Source organism: Crocodylus porosus, unplaced genomic scaffold, assembly GCF_001723895.1.
Source record: "Crocodylus porosus isolate Cpor-Errol unplaced genomic scaffold, CroPor_comp1, whole genome shotgun sequence".
In the NCBI taxonomy this organism is placed as follows: Eukaryota; Metazoa; Chordata; order Crocodylia; family Crocodylidae; genus Crocodylus; species Crocodylus porosus.
This window is the reverse complement of record NW_017728947.1, coordinates 77,437,625-77,450,879: the sequence shown is the minus strand read 5'-3', so window position 1 is coordinate 77,450,879 and position 13,255 is coordinate 77,437,625. Positions and strand designations below refer to the sequence as shown.

Genomic DNA, 13,255 nt, shown 5'->3' with positions numbered 1-13,255 from the left:
GTGTGTGTGTGTGTGTGTGTGTGTGTGTGTGTGTGTGTGTGTGTGTGTGTGAGATATTAAATGACTTGACCAAGGTTACACAGTAAGTCTGTGGAAGGGAACTGAATGAAAATTTCTTGAGGCCCAAATCAGTGCTTTAACTGTAAGACCGACTTCCTTTTAGGTCGTGTTGGGGAGAAGTAGAAGTGGACTTTTTAGCCTAGGGGCTGTGTGTTTTCTCCTCTACCTGTAAAAAATAGGCATGTAATCTGTGCTACGTTAGGGTAATCTCCCTTTTCTTAAAAGTGTTTAAGAGAATTTGATGCTAGCTTGGCAGGGCTGGAAACTGAGCCATGTACTGACACTGCAAGTAGTGCAGGGGCACCATTACTGCCAGAGTGCTCCTTCTGACTAGGAAAGCCACCTCAAAGGGTATCTAGTCCTTATATTCTACTGAGTCTCTTCTGGAGATGCCTGCTCCTCAGGAATAGGACTGATATCCCTCCCATCCCACATTTGACTCCTGGGACCATAAAACAGCTAACAAATGGACCCAGTTGGACCCACTGCCCTGGAGGTCAAGTGTTGTGTATCCCATTCTCCAGCTTACTCTAACCTGGCCAACTTCCACAAACTTGTCAAGGCAGATCATGTGTTGTGGTATCTGGCAACCAGCTTACAGAGAGGGACAAGTGAACTTTCCTTCTGTTGTAAGGCTTTTTGCCAACCCCACTACACTAGGAAAAAAGCAATCTAGTTTCTTGTATGGGAGATCAAGTCAAAGAGCTATTTCCTAAATGAGGACTAGCCAAGGGCACTCGAGTCTGCAGGATGCCAAGTAATGACTTAACTAAGATACCTGAAGCTTAACTTCTGCTTCAACTTCTGAGCACAGGCCATGGCCCAAACCCCTGATCTCCACTGCTATGTAAGAGGTGCTGGATTTCTGTTTTCTCTGTGAGCAGCACTCTGCCTGAACATCTTACCTCATCCCCGACACAATAGCGCCCAGCTGTGTGCTTCAGGATCTGCTCCAGAGCTGTGGAAAGAGGTCATGCTGGGTCAGGAATCTGGGGACTTCACTTTCAGGGGCTGTCTGAGGGGATGGGGGAAAACACAGCAGCCTTTTTGATTGACAGGAATGAAGGAATGAGCCACCCCAGGCCTTGAGCGGGGCTGCTCAGGAGGGTACCTGCAGGGAGGTGAAAATCACAAAGGCAGGAATGAGATGATACTTGGGCCCCAGCAGCCATTTGAGAGAGGATCGGAAGGGGCCTCCTGGGCCATCAAGTCCAGTCTCAGTGAATGCAGGAAACTGTTTACCTAACAATTCCCTGGAATTGCCACTTTAAACCCCCCACACAGCTACAACTATGCTGATTATGTCACCTATGGGACATACCTTGAAAGCCATTTGTAATGTAGTGCTGAGCCCATTCCAGCTTCTTCTCTCCCACTCGTTGCAGGATGGCCAGGTTCTGAGAAGGCCAAAGAAAGTTGCCAAGTTAGACTGACCCAGCAGGCTGCAACCTGCCCAAAACCTCCCCCAGACAGGGTCAGAGTTGGGAACAGAAGAGGACTGGGCACTAGGGATGGACACAAGATCCTCCTATTAGACCACTCTGTTTTCTGCTCTTGCTGACAGAATCACAAATTCCAGCTACATTCTCAGAGTTCCCCCAAACAGCCCACTCCAGAACACTCCTCCACCGGGGCTCACTCATCCCCACAAGATGTTAAATCCTGCAGCTGAAGTCTGGCACCCTGCAGCTAAATTCAGCTGTTCTTGAAGAGAAGCCCTGGCATCCCACAGAGATTGCTCAGGGAAGATCATCTTGCCTTGGCAACAGTATCATGTTTTTTCCATTGAGGAACTAGGCAGATAGTTCTATCCACACTGCGCCCGGATTTGGTCTGATTAGTAAGGTAAACAGCACAGCATTTCTGGCCACCAACTTGGGGGTAGAAAAATAAGAGTTTCCACTACAGCTACAGAAGTATGCTGGTGGCAACCAGAAGCTACTAGTGCCTCCATGCATCCTGCTCTCCTGGGTGCTCAGCTGCATTGTTATGCCTCTGGATCTGATATCACCAGTTTTGTGAGAAGTATTCTGTTGCCCGCTAGCAGTTTAAACTGCATGATGCTGTTGGAATTGCTTAGAGACCCCAGGCTGGGTTTACATCAGTCTGCATTTCACATGCCTGCTTGTGACAGGACAGTACCTGTAGTGGTTGAATGCCAGAAACAATGTGATCTGAGATCATTCGGACTTGGGCTCTTTTCTTCTGGTCTTGAGGCAGGAGTCTGGGGTTAGGACGGGTCTCTTCCAGGTACTCAATGATGGCCAGCTGCAAGGAGCAAGGAGATGGGGTAGGATACTAGTGGGATGATAAGGAAGGCCAGCCCCAATATAAGACAAAAACTGTGGGGGAGTCATGGGCAAAGACTTCCAGTCTGCTTGGTCCAGCAGTGGTTAGGGCTATTCTAATTGCCCCATGGCAAAGATTCCTTATGCAGAGAAACAGCTCCAGGGAAACTTGACTGACCTGGCTCATACCACCTGATGTTAGTCCTCTTGACAGGTTCTGCTAGGCAAACTGCTTGGTTTGAGGTGGGATTTTAAAGCAGCTGCTGAACTAGGATTACTAACACCATGTGCTAAGGAGCATTTCTTGGTAGCAGGGATGGGGCAAACAACTTTCCCCAGCAGTTTGCCTGCAGGAGTGCCATTCTAGTTCCCTCCCAGTCTGGATCATCTTCTTCATCTCAGATGCCAAGTGGTCACTAACTCCGAGACCAGGCACCCTGGGACTAAAGTCCTGCTTCCAGGCAGGAAAGCAGGACAGAGTGAATGATTAACAGGCAGAGCTGCTGGGTCACTCACCGACTGAGAAAGGGTGATGCCATCAATTTTTAAGGCTGGGACCTGCTGCATTGGATTCACTACCTGGAACTCAGCAGTAAGCTGGGGAGAGAAGACCCTGAGATTACTACTCCCTGTAGCCTATAAAACCCAACATTCCCTTACAGGAATCCTCAGGGACCCTAGAGCTCTGTAAATGGTCTCACAGCATCTGATTGTCTGGGAGGAGTATGTGCCAGCTTCACTTTGTTGCTCACCTTTTTATGTAGCAAAGGGAAGGGCAGACCTGCTCCACTGGTACCCATACGATTTCCAGCTAGGTTTTTTTTCTTGGCTTCTCCCTCTGCATCAGTCCCACTAGTCCTGGCATGTCCTGAGCCACCTCTGGATGCTAGTGTGCTCCTACTAGGTTCCAGGGGCCACTGGGGTTATGTGCAGGGCATACAGCATTACCTCCACATTATTCACTGGCTTGGGGACAAGTTCAGAAGTCCTTTCCCAACTGCTATAGCAGTGCAACTGCACTGTCACTGTTATAATCCCTCAGGGAAGATCATATTGTCATACCCAAACCCCAGCCTCAGTGATGCCACATGGCCAGTCATTCTCTAGTGCAGGGATGCTCAGCATCTGGCCCATGGGCCAAATGTGCGCCTGCAGAGCCACTGCATCTGGCCCATGGGACTCCCCACAGGTCAGGAAATGTGGTGGCTAGGGAGCAGCGGCCATTAATACGACCATCCTCCCTTGCTGCCAAATTCCCATTGTCCTGTTACCCCCACACAGCTGATTCAGGGCCAGGCCTCACCCCCTTTCCCCGCACAGCTGGATGGGGCTGAGACACACCCTCTTCCTGCAGTGGCTGGGCTGGGGCCAGGCTATGCCCCCATCCTCCATGCAGCTGGATTGGTGCCAGGCTGCCTTTCATGTGGCCAGATGGGGTCCTACGACATCTGCCTTGGGCACCAGATTGGGGCCACCAGCCAGATCCAGCCCACAGACAGCCTGGACACTTCCCATCCAGCCTGCTAGGGAAAAAGGTTGGGCACCACTGCACTAATACATGGTTCATACATCTTGACAAATGCCAGTGTTTTCTGGTGTCACCCTGTATGACCCAGGGCTGCACCAGAAGCAGACAGCATTCATTTTTTACTGCCTGCACTCAATGAATATGTCTTATCATTGAGCGTCCATACACAAGCAGCGAAGCTGCTCTGACACTCTGGAATTCCAGCACATCGGAGCAGACTCAGTTAATTGAGCCTGCTGGAGTGTGACAATTGCCACACTCCAGCAGGCTCCTGTGTCTCGTGTACGAGTGTCCCCATGCTGAAAAATGGCGGCAGGGGCACTTGAGCTAAAGGTTGTTGAACAAGCTTTAGTTCAAGCACCCCACTGATATTTTTCAGCACAGGGACGCTGATACATGAGACGCAGTGGCATTTTAATTACAGTGGCTCTTGGAGTCACTCTAATTAAAGTGCCCCCCCAATGAAGCATGTTTAAAAGTGCCCATTGTGACTGAAGCCAGAGAGGGCCTTCAACCTCCTGGACACCGACAGGCACAGACATTAGAGGGGTGGAGAAAATATTTAGGTCTCGTGTAACGATTTTCCCCTTCACTTCTGAAGGCCAGAGCAAGATTAGTTCTTTCGATAGCTTCTTCAGCGTTCCACCCAGTTCTGGGTTTAAAGATCCCAAGCAATGACGCTCTGACTGTTTTCCTTAGAAAGAGACCTCCAAGGCCTGATACATCTCCAAGCTGTAGAGGCCTGATCTCAGCTTTTTTGTTTGCTTACACTGACACCAAGAAAAGGAGTTGAGGACCCCAGACAGGTCAGAGATGACAATGAGATATCAAAGAGATCTGAAATAAGTTCTTTGACCCTTATGTTCCCAGTAGGTGACCTGGGTCTAGTTTTCCACAGCATCTGATGACCTCTGATTGAATTTCTAGCAACTAATTCAGCCTATAGCCCACCTATTTCCAGTAAACCCAAGCTTAGTCTGCGCAGGCCACCTGGGAAGACTGACAGTATTTTTCTTCTCTCTTACCTGCTGTCCTCCATCCTTCAGGAGGTTCACTGGCACCTGGTCATACGTGATTCCCTTCAGAGCCAGTGCTAGAGGGAATGCAAAACATGGATTCAGAGACAGAGTGAAGCCAGGCAGGTTTCAAAGGAAATGAACAGGGGAGAGTGCCTCCTACTAAATGGTTTTGCAACTCAGCACCTCCTAGCACAGGGACTCACAGGAAGAGTACCCACACCACTTCCTGCAGGACCATGTTGAAACTGTTCTCAGCCAAGTACTGAGCAGGTCTAACTGCTTTCCTGGCAAGACCAGATAAGATCAGTTTGAGGCAGCATCAGTGTAGTAACACAGTGCAGGCCCCTTTAAGGAATGCAGATCTGGACATCTGGATTCCATTAGCTTTATGGAGAAAGAATGTGTCTTAACTGGCTCTGAAAGTGTCTGAAAAGAGGAATTCAGGGAGGGGGGAAGCCATCCAAAGCCCACTATGGAAGGCCAGTCCTGAGATGAAACTCCTCTTACAATTTCAGTCATGAAAACAGTGAAAAGTGTGTACCAAGCACACGAGGAAACTCCTACATTCCCCATCTGCCCGGAGCCACCAAAATGATTTTGGTGTTTGCTACTGCCTCTCCCTGGGGAAATGGAGAAAACTCAAAGTCCTATTTTTGCTGAATTCTGTTTCTCAATAGGTCACTGATTAGGTGGCTTTATTGGAGGGAAGGTTACTGTTCAGAAAAAGTGCTGAGGCAACAGTGCTAGAGCAAAGGAGAGTTAACCACCAGACCTTACCAATTCTCACCCTCCAGGAGCAGGAACTTCGGAAATAACTATAGAGAACCGGCTGGGGAAAGAGAGAGGAAAGCCAATTACATGATAGTGACTCTGCAAGTTGTCCAGCTAGAGCCCAGCATTAATATGAGACATTCAAAGAAACTCGCTAATTAAGAAAGAGGAGCTCTAGGTGCTCCCTCTGCTTTTAGGTGGGACAATTCCTTTTGGGGGTTCAAAAATGTTACCACTATTTCCTGCTTGATCCAGCTTCCTGCAATACAATACAAATACAAGTTTGGTGATTCTAGCCCCTTCAAAATGTCCCTCATTGTTACTTTCAGATGTCAGCATCTTGACCTGTGTCACTGATTTCCAAAATAAAATTTCCCAGTGAATATTAAGCTGCAATTGAAATCCAGTGGCATGAGGTGTCCCTTCACGCCATCCAGGGACAAGCAGAGTACATTTCTAGTGTGGAAGAACAGCTGTTGCTCCCTGAGTGCTGAGAATACAGGGAAACAAACTGCCAGAGTCCTGAGGGAACTCCGGCTCCCCCCCTACTTCACACCCCTCAGATCTCACCTTCCCAGAGGGCGAGGATGCCATGGTCTGTGTGTTCAGTTCACTCCAGGGAGTGAAAGCCACCTCCCACAGCCTTTCCCTTTAGCTCAGCCGAGGTGGGGGTGGGAGGTTCTGTCCTTACCACCAATGAGAAAAGTGCCATATTCCAAAATCTTGGCTTCCTGTAGCCAGAAGATACAGCAACTGCAGCCAGCTATCTTCTGCTCGGTGTGGATGCCCCTTAAGAGACCCATCCACTATACTCGTTAGCTTGTTGGAACATGCCCATCACTTTGGTATCTCTACTATCTGAGGATGGTTGGGTCATATTTATTTATCTAGATTTTGCCATGCTGCTGTTGTTACAGGGACTCTCAGGCTGTCAGAAGCTGCGAGTGCAGAATCACAGACTGGGGGGTGGGTATAGAAAGAAACCAGAATCTGCAAATAGAGGTTTCTGCGCTCATTGCATGGGTGCCAGCCAGAGCCTATCTTTCTGTAAAACACTGAAAAATACTCACTCTGCTTAGCATAATGCAGGTCCCTCTTCTGCATATAAAGCTTATTTTTGGTTCCTATTGATTAGGAAGCCATTTCCTATTTATAGTTTCGTCTGTTGGAGGTTAATATATTAATGCATTCCTGAGAGATTAATATATTAATCCTCATATGACCACACATACACTGCATGAAACAATATCTCCATTTCATAGGTGCTGACTCCATCCCAGAGAGATATGAAGTGACTTGCTTATTATTACACCATGAGTCAGTGGCAAAACCAGAAACAGCACGTGAGTCTTGAATCTAAACAGCAAACCAATTCTCCAGCTACATTTTATTTAAAATTGTTTATAAAACGAATTATCCCAGTGATGCCTGCCTGAGAAATGGTTTGCAGAGAGGGAGGAATGATATCAGTGCTGTGAACTCTCTGTTTTATCGTATGATGATACTATCCAATTGGTTTATTACAGCCTCACCTCCCAGAATCAGGGGCTAAGGAAAAATATCAGCTTTCTTTTTTAAGTAAGCCATTAGCCTTCAGATTTAGAAAGCAAAGCCAGAAGATACCACTCTTACAAGGCTCAATAACCAGATGGCAAACACAAGGTGGACAACACAATTTTTGTTGGTATTTGCTTGGGGACCTTGCTCAAGATTTTGGAAGAGTTGGGGGCTGGCAGTGCTGTGATGAGACAATGCCTTCTCTTGAATACACCTATTTCCTGGTTTTACTCTCAGAATTAGGGAAGACATTTTTCTTGTTCTTCTCAGTGTAGGTTTCGGGTTTTTTTTGCAATCTGCAGTAATTTGTGAATTTAATTGTAGCATGCTAATTGCTTTGCTCTGTAACTCCAAGAGCTCCAGAGACTCTACTAATAGATCATTGAAAACAACTCTTCCCTCTGCTGGGAAGCATCTCCAAAGCATAGCCCTTGGGGCAATCTCTAAATGTATCCAGTTTTGCTCCTGAGCTATACTTTGGAAGAACCACTCAGCTCATGAAGGGGAGCAGGTAGCAAGAGCTTTATTTTTTTTAAGGAAATTTTTTCGTGACCCAGGTCAAACTAGCTAAACTAGGTACAAATCAGTTTGAATCATGCAAGAACTATATGTGGCCCTGCTACCGGCAAGTATTCTCCACCCCAACCTGGGGCTTCAGATACTTCCAAATCCTTTGGCAAGCATCCTACATGCAAGCCCAAGCCCAGAGGCTTGGGATTCGGATGCCCCTAAGTTTCGCTTGCCCTCAGCTGGAGGGCCAGAGCTTATGCTCCTCTTTAGTGCCTAAGGGAAAGACAGAGGAGAGAAGAAATGGGATAATGAGGAAGCAGGTGGCTCCTGTTGATAACCTCAAGCAGCCACAGAATGGTTGAAAGCAGGGTCTTTGTCATAGGTGTACAGCTCTGGAATGTCTTTTCCACCAGTGGGTGACAAAAGCACCACAGGGCTATGCCACTTCCATACTGTGCCTGGGAGCACTAAAATAAGGCCATGTAGTCCCCTTACCATTGTCCTGAGCATGTCCTACCACAACTCTTACGTTCTGTCCTGGGTGTGCTTATTGGCATGCGCTCGGGTCTACTCCAAACCAGAGCGACTCATTCTGGGGATCTGGCTGGCACAGAGCCAGCAGGCAGTACCTGCTTCAAGGCAGTGCTCCCAGAAGCAACAAGGAGGCAAGGTAGACATACCCTTGAGGTCAATCCATTTTTAGCACAAGGTGTAGGCATTTCCAGTTTGGTTATAGAGGCAGATTAGTCTGGGGGCTAAGGGGTTAATGGAGGTTTGGGGCTGCTTCTTGGCTTATCTAGTCTAATTACCTACCGGAGTTTGTTTTTTCCCCCTCTTTTGTATCCAGCACAAAAATAGATATGCTCACTCCAGATTTAAAGTGGATCTTCCAATCCTCTATGGTAGAGTAGAAAGGCATCACACTTACTTTAACCTCACGGATAATTTGACTCTTGAATTATTGCTAATTCTACTCAGCACTGCTTTCCAGAGTGGGGAGTAAGACTGTGGAATTGGTCCGCACAGGGAGAGGACAGGTGATGGGACATCCCAGAAATAAGTCCTCCCAGTCACAAGCTGGATATGCAGAAGTGCAACCAGATTCCAAAGAAAGACCATGGAGAATCCTCATCTCCTTCACTGAAAAGAACCTTGAACCTTTGATTCTAAGTTTTCTTCCTATTCTTGAGCAGAGAGGGGTGGGGATGGAGAAACCAAGACCAGGGTAGAGGAGTGGGAGCAAAGACTCTTATGGGCTAAGCCTAGCTCTGGTACTGGGTCCCAGAGTGCCTAAGGACATGACCTTGTCATGCAAAATAGGAACTTCACAAAGAGGCTGGAAGGCCCAATTTAGATGCCTGCAAAGTGCTTCAAGAACTTCAAACTTATCCAGCTAGAAGAAGCTATCAAAACAAAGCACTACCAACTGATCCTGGTGGCACTTGTACTTGGGAGCTCATTTCACTGGTCAGTAATCACAAAGTCCCATTTGCCCGACTGAAAGCCCTACTAGTTATGAATCAGAATGCAGAAGGAGCTATCTAACAAAGGCACAAAGAATACAGCTTCTAGTGTTGAGTGGTCCATTTTAAATCTCAGTGGGTGCACCTACACATGAAATTAGTGTGCTTCAAAGACAGCTGCTCCCAGGCACAGCATCCCTACATGTGCCTAGGATCTAAGCAATTTGAGTCATGCTGGTCCCAGGCACATGTGAAGATGCTGAGCCTTGGAGCAGCTGACCTGGAGCAGCAGGTCTGGGGGTCAGCTCCCAGCTTGATGGTGGCATCAGGTGGTGGAGGGGCTGTGTGGGGCATAAGGGTGCTACAGTGCAGGGCTAGCCAGCAGGCAGCCCCCACGCCTCGTACCCCAGCTAGCCCGTCACAGTCCACACTTGTGTTTGAGCACATGTAAATACCCTGCCATAGGATAGTATTTGTTCTGGGCAGTACTATCCTATGGAAGAGTTAATTAATTTACTGTACCCTAATATGGGCACACGCATAGATTATGAAGCTTTACGCCAGAGCAAATTTGTCAACTGCAGTAAAGTGCATATGTAGATGTACCCAGTGAGAACTTCTTAGCTTGAGATGGAGCACTGTATTGTAGGCTCTGTGGCTTCCATAGTCAGCATGTCTCCATAACCTTTTCTCCAAATGTCACCTCAGCTTAGCCTCTACCTGTACCAGCATATACCAGGCCCCTTTCACTCTTTTACTTAGGCCCCTGCACTATAACTTCCCTGTAGGCATTCACTACCTGAAGATGATAGCCCAAGCTACAATAGCTATCCTGGAACTACGGGAAGAATGTTCCTACAAGGTGCACCCAAGAGGAAACCCTTTCTTAAACTCACCACCTGTGGTTTGCTGGTTTATAATTTAGCATCATAACCAAGAACAGGGCAAACTACTCTGCTCTTGACTGCTCAGTACATGGGCAATAGCAGGGGCAGAGGGTCCCACTGTTAAAGCTGGCTAAACAGGATGCCGCTTGTGATAAGATAATTTTAGTTCCATTTCCTTTACAGTACATGCTGCTACAAATACTGATCCAAACATCTTACCCTCCTCCCCTTTCCCCCCTGTAAATTTGCCATCACCCTTCATAGTATCATAGTGCTTAGGGTCAGAAGGGAACTAAACAAATCATCAGGTCTAACCCCCTACCCCGGGCAAGAACAGGTGCCAGGGTCATAGAAGCCTTAGGAGCCCCTATGTCAGGGGTGGGCAATTATTTCGGGTGGAGGGACACTTACTAAGTTTTGGCAAGCCATCTAGGGCCGCATGACAGGCAGCCAGGGGCAGATATATATTAATTTTCTAAATTTTTTAGGGGTCCCATGGGCCAGATAGAATGGTGTGGCAGGCCATGTTTTGCCCACCCCTGCTCTATGTAGAGGCCAAAACAGAATTTGATCGCTTCAAACATTTTCTCCATTCTCCAACTGTCCTTATATTAAGCTGCATTTGTTTCTGTCCTAGAGACATGTAAACATCAGATGCTGATTTAGGCTCTGATCTTCATAGCTGTTGTGTGTGGATAGACCCTAACCCTTACGCAAATCTCCAGTGCAGACAATGTGACTGTACAGATGCATGGACCGTACCTTGCAGGACTATTTAGACTGAATCAATGGCTCACCATTTCTAGCCTGCCTCCCTTGAACTTCTAGACTTGCCAGTAGCTTTTACAAATCCTCAGTTTGGAATGAAGCCCCTCCTACACTGACCCAAGTAGCCCCTAGCTGAAAAGAAGTCTTGCACTGTTGTGGCTCTCCACCCATAGAGTAAATACCTTCACCAGGACTGCACTCATCTTGTATCGCCAGCCCCACTCTTTCTTCACTAGGGAGGGATCTGCAGCTGCCGGGATGCTAATAGGACATTGGCTAATCTTCTCTCCTTTCCTTCCTCTCTATAGGTCTGCTAATGCTGCCAGTCTCACTGAGAGGAAGCTACCGCCTTATTGTGGGTGTTGCAGGGATTCTTGCAAGAACAGTTTCAGCTGCTTTCTCAGGTCTTTGGACCCTGCGTGGGACAGCGCTTTCCCAAAGATTATATTTGATTGTTTATTAATGGAGGGAAAGTTTTTCAGTCTCTCCTATGGATTGACTTGTTTTCCTTCTGTAGTTTCAGTGCAGACTGTAAACTTAAACCATCCTCTTTGCCCGTAGCCCAAGATGCAACATCGATCCGTTCCACCCAAGTGCAAGTGTAAAACCAGGCAGGCTCTGCCTGGGCTGCTGTTAGAGGCAGGTCTAATCTGCTGCATGGCCCTTGTAGGATTCTCTCTGACAGCTGTAAGCATCGGTTGTCCTAAAGCAGTGGTTTTTAACCCTATTTAGACTTGAGGCACCCCGGATAAAGTCAAGCCCCTCCTCCTCTCCCAAAAATACTAACTCATTTTTAATATTATTTTTAACTACAGAAAAATACTAGGGCAATTTTTCCCTTGCAGAGAACTGGGAAAGCCCGCAGCAGGGCAGAATGGTTTTGATGTTATGGATTCCTGTTTGGAATTGATCTTACTCCACTTTCTAACTCTCATGTGAGATTCAAATTTTCATTTCTACCTGGGGCAAATTTTAGTCTTTGCATTCACCTATACCTGAGGATGGGCATGTGTGCCTGAAAGCTTACAAATAAAGAAAACATTTAATTTCCCAGCTGTCTAGTTGGTCTAATAAAAGATACTGCCTCTAGCACACTGACTGCTTGCTTTCTTAGACCAACACGGCTACAACCTTTATCCCTGGTTATATTGTAATGCATGTTTGCACAGAGGGCCTGCATCCAGACGAGCGTGGATGTGCAGTATGTGTAGACCTGTCTGTGGCACCACACATGCAGGTGTTCCCTACACTGCTACCTTGCAGTGAGGGCATTTTCTTGACCCCAGGGGTCAAAAAAAGCCCACGCCAAAAAAAAAGAAAAAAAAAGTGTGGCAGTGCACATTGTGGCAGTGCACACCACCCAAAACTGGAGCCTGGCCAGCTGAAGGTATGCTTCAGCTGCCGGCAAGGCTTCTTTGCTGCCGATGCAGTCTCAGGAGGACCCCAGATAAGGCTGCTGGGGCCAGCACAGTTGCTGGCCCCAGCATCCCCTACCCCACTGGGGTAACTGCCATGTGCCAGAGCACACGTGGCATGGGTGTTCCCCAGGGACAAGCAGCCGCAGCACAAGGTGTGCACTGCTACTTGTCCCTGGGGAAACAAACATCCATGCTTGCCTGGATGTGTCTGGGGTGGGATCTACGGTGCAGGTGCATCCTCCGTTGATTTGTACTCTACTCAAGAGTTTACAACCAAACTTCCCAGGAGGGGCAGGAGCATTTCTATTCAGGCAGCAGTGAGGGAGTCATTTGAGTCCATGGCTCATTATCAGGGATCCCGGTTTTCTCTGATTAAAAAAAGTCCCCAATTTTTGGGTTAAGAAAAGGTATCCAAAATCCACATACACACACACACAAATTGGTGTTTCATTTTGATTACAGAAAAATGTGGATGGGGGGGGCAGGTTTTCCTTGCACTTCCTGAGAAAACTGGGAATCTATTTAAATCAGAGAAAGCCTAGATCCCTGCTCATCATCATCTCCCTGACTCCTCCTCATCTCTGCACTGGACAGGTGTTAACTGCTCTCTCCTTTTTTAACTGTCTTGATGTTCCACTAATTAAGCCGACCTTTCTTTTTACAATTCTGCTATTAGCCATCCAGGTACCGTATTTTTCGGACCATAAGATGCACTTGACCATAAGACGCACCCAGTTTGACTCATACCGCTTGGTATTACTATTAAAGGGCACCAACCAACCTGTGTCTCTCCTGCCATGACGGGCTCCTTGCCTGCCTGTCAGGACACTGTGCTGCATCACATAGTCCCGGCAGGGACGTTACCTGGTACCGTACCTAGCTGCCTCCTGTCTCAATGTTCTAACCCTGTCAGTGACACACACACACACACACACACACACACACACACACACACACACACACACACACACACACACACACACACA

At 47.5% G+C, this 13,255-nt stretch overlaps 1 protein-coding gene and 2 long non-coding RNA genes across 6 annotated transcripts in view; 2 read left to right on the top strand and 1 right to left on the bottom strand.

Moving 5' to 3' along the window:
• The window catches only part of LOC109321419, a 15,548-nt gene extending 15,142 nt beyond the window's left edge, over positions 1–406 (top strand). Inside the window, exon 5 of the long non-coding RNA XR_002104052.1 lies at positions 395–406. This is a non-coding gene — a long non-coding RNA (uncharacterized LOC109321419). The remainder of the gene's footprint in view (positions 1–394) is intronic.
• The window catches only part of GSTZ1 (glutathione S-transferase zeta 1), a 14,080-nt gene extending 3,011 nt beyond the window's left edge, over positions 1–11,069 (bottom strand). The window contains exons 1-7 of one of the 4 annotated variants that reach the window (XM_019552072.1): positions 11,034–11,069; positions 5,673–5,724; positions 4,902–4,969; positions 2,865–2,945; positions 2,203–2,328; positions 1,382–1,457; positions 966–1,018 (exon numbers count right to left, since the gene is read on the bottom strand). In XM_019552072.1, the coding sequence (XP_019407617.1) occupies positions 966–1,018; positions 1,382–1,457; positions 2,203–2,328; positions 2,865–2,945; positions 4,902–4,969; positions 5,673–5,724; positions 11,034–11,054 (477 nt within the window). In that variant the 5' untranslated portion in view covers positions 11,055–11,069. Of the gene's footprint in view, positions 1–965; positions 1,019–1,381; positions 1,458–2,202; positions 2,329–2,864; positions 2,946–4,901; positions 4,970–5,672; positions 5,725–6,236; positions 6,277–10,880; positions 10,899–11,033 lie in introns of those variants that run through there. The other 3 variants (XM_019552073.1, XM_019552070.1, XM_019552074.1) reach the window with 3 other exon arrangements.
• LOC109321420 lies at positions 6,371–11,419 on the top strand. The gene is made up of 2 exons (XR_002104053.1): positions 6,371–7,009; positions 11,160–11,419. It is a non-coding gene; the product is annotated as an uncharacterized LOC109321420 (long non-coding RNA).
• Positions 11,420–13,255: the final 1,836 nt, after the last annotated feature.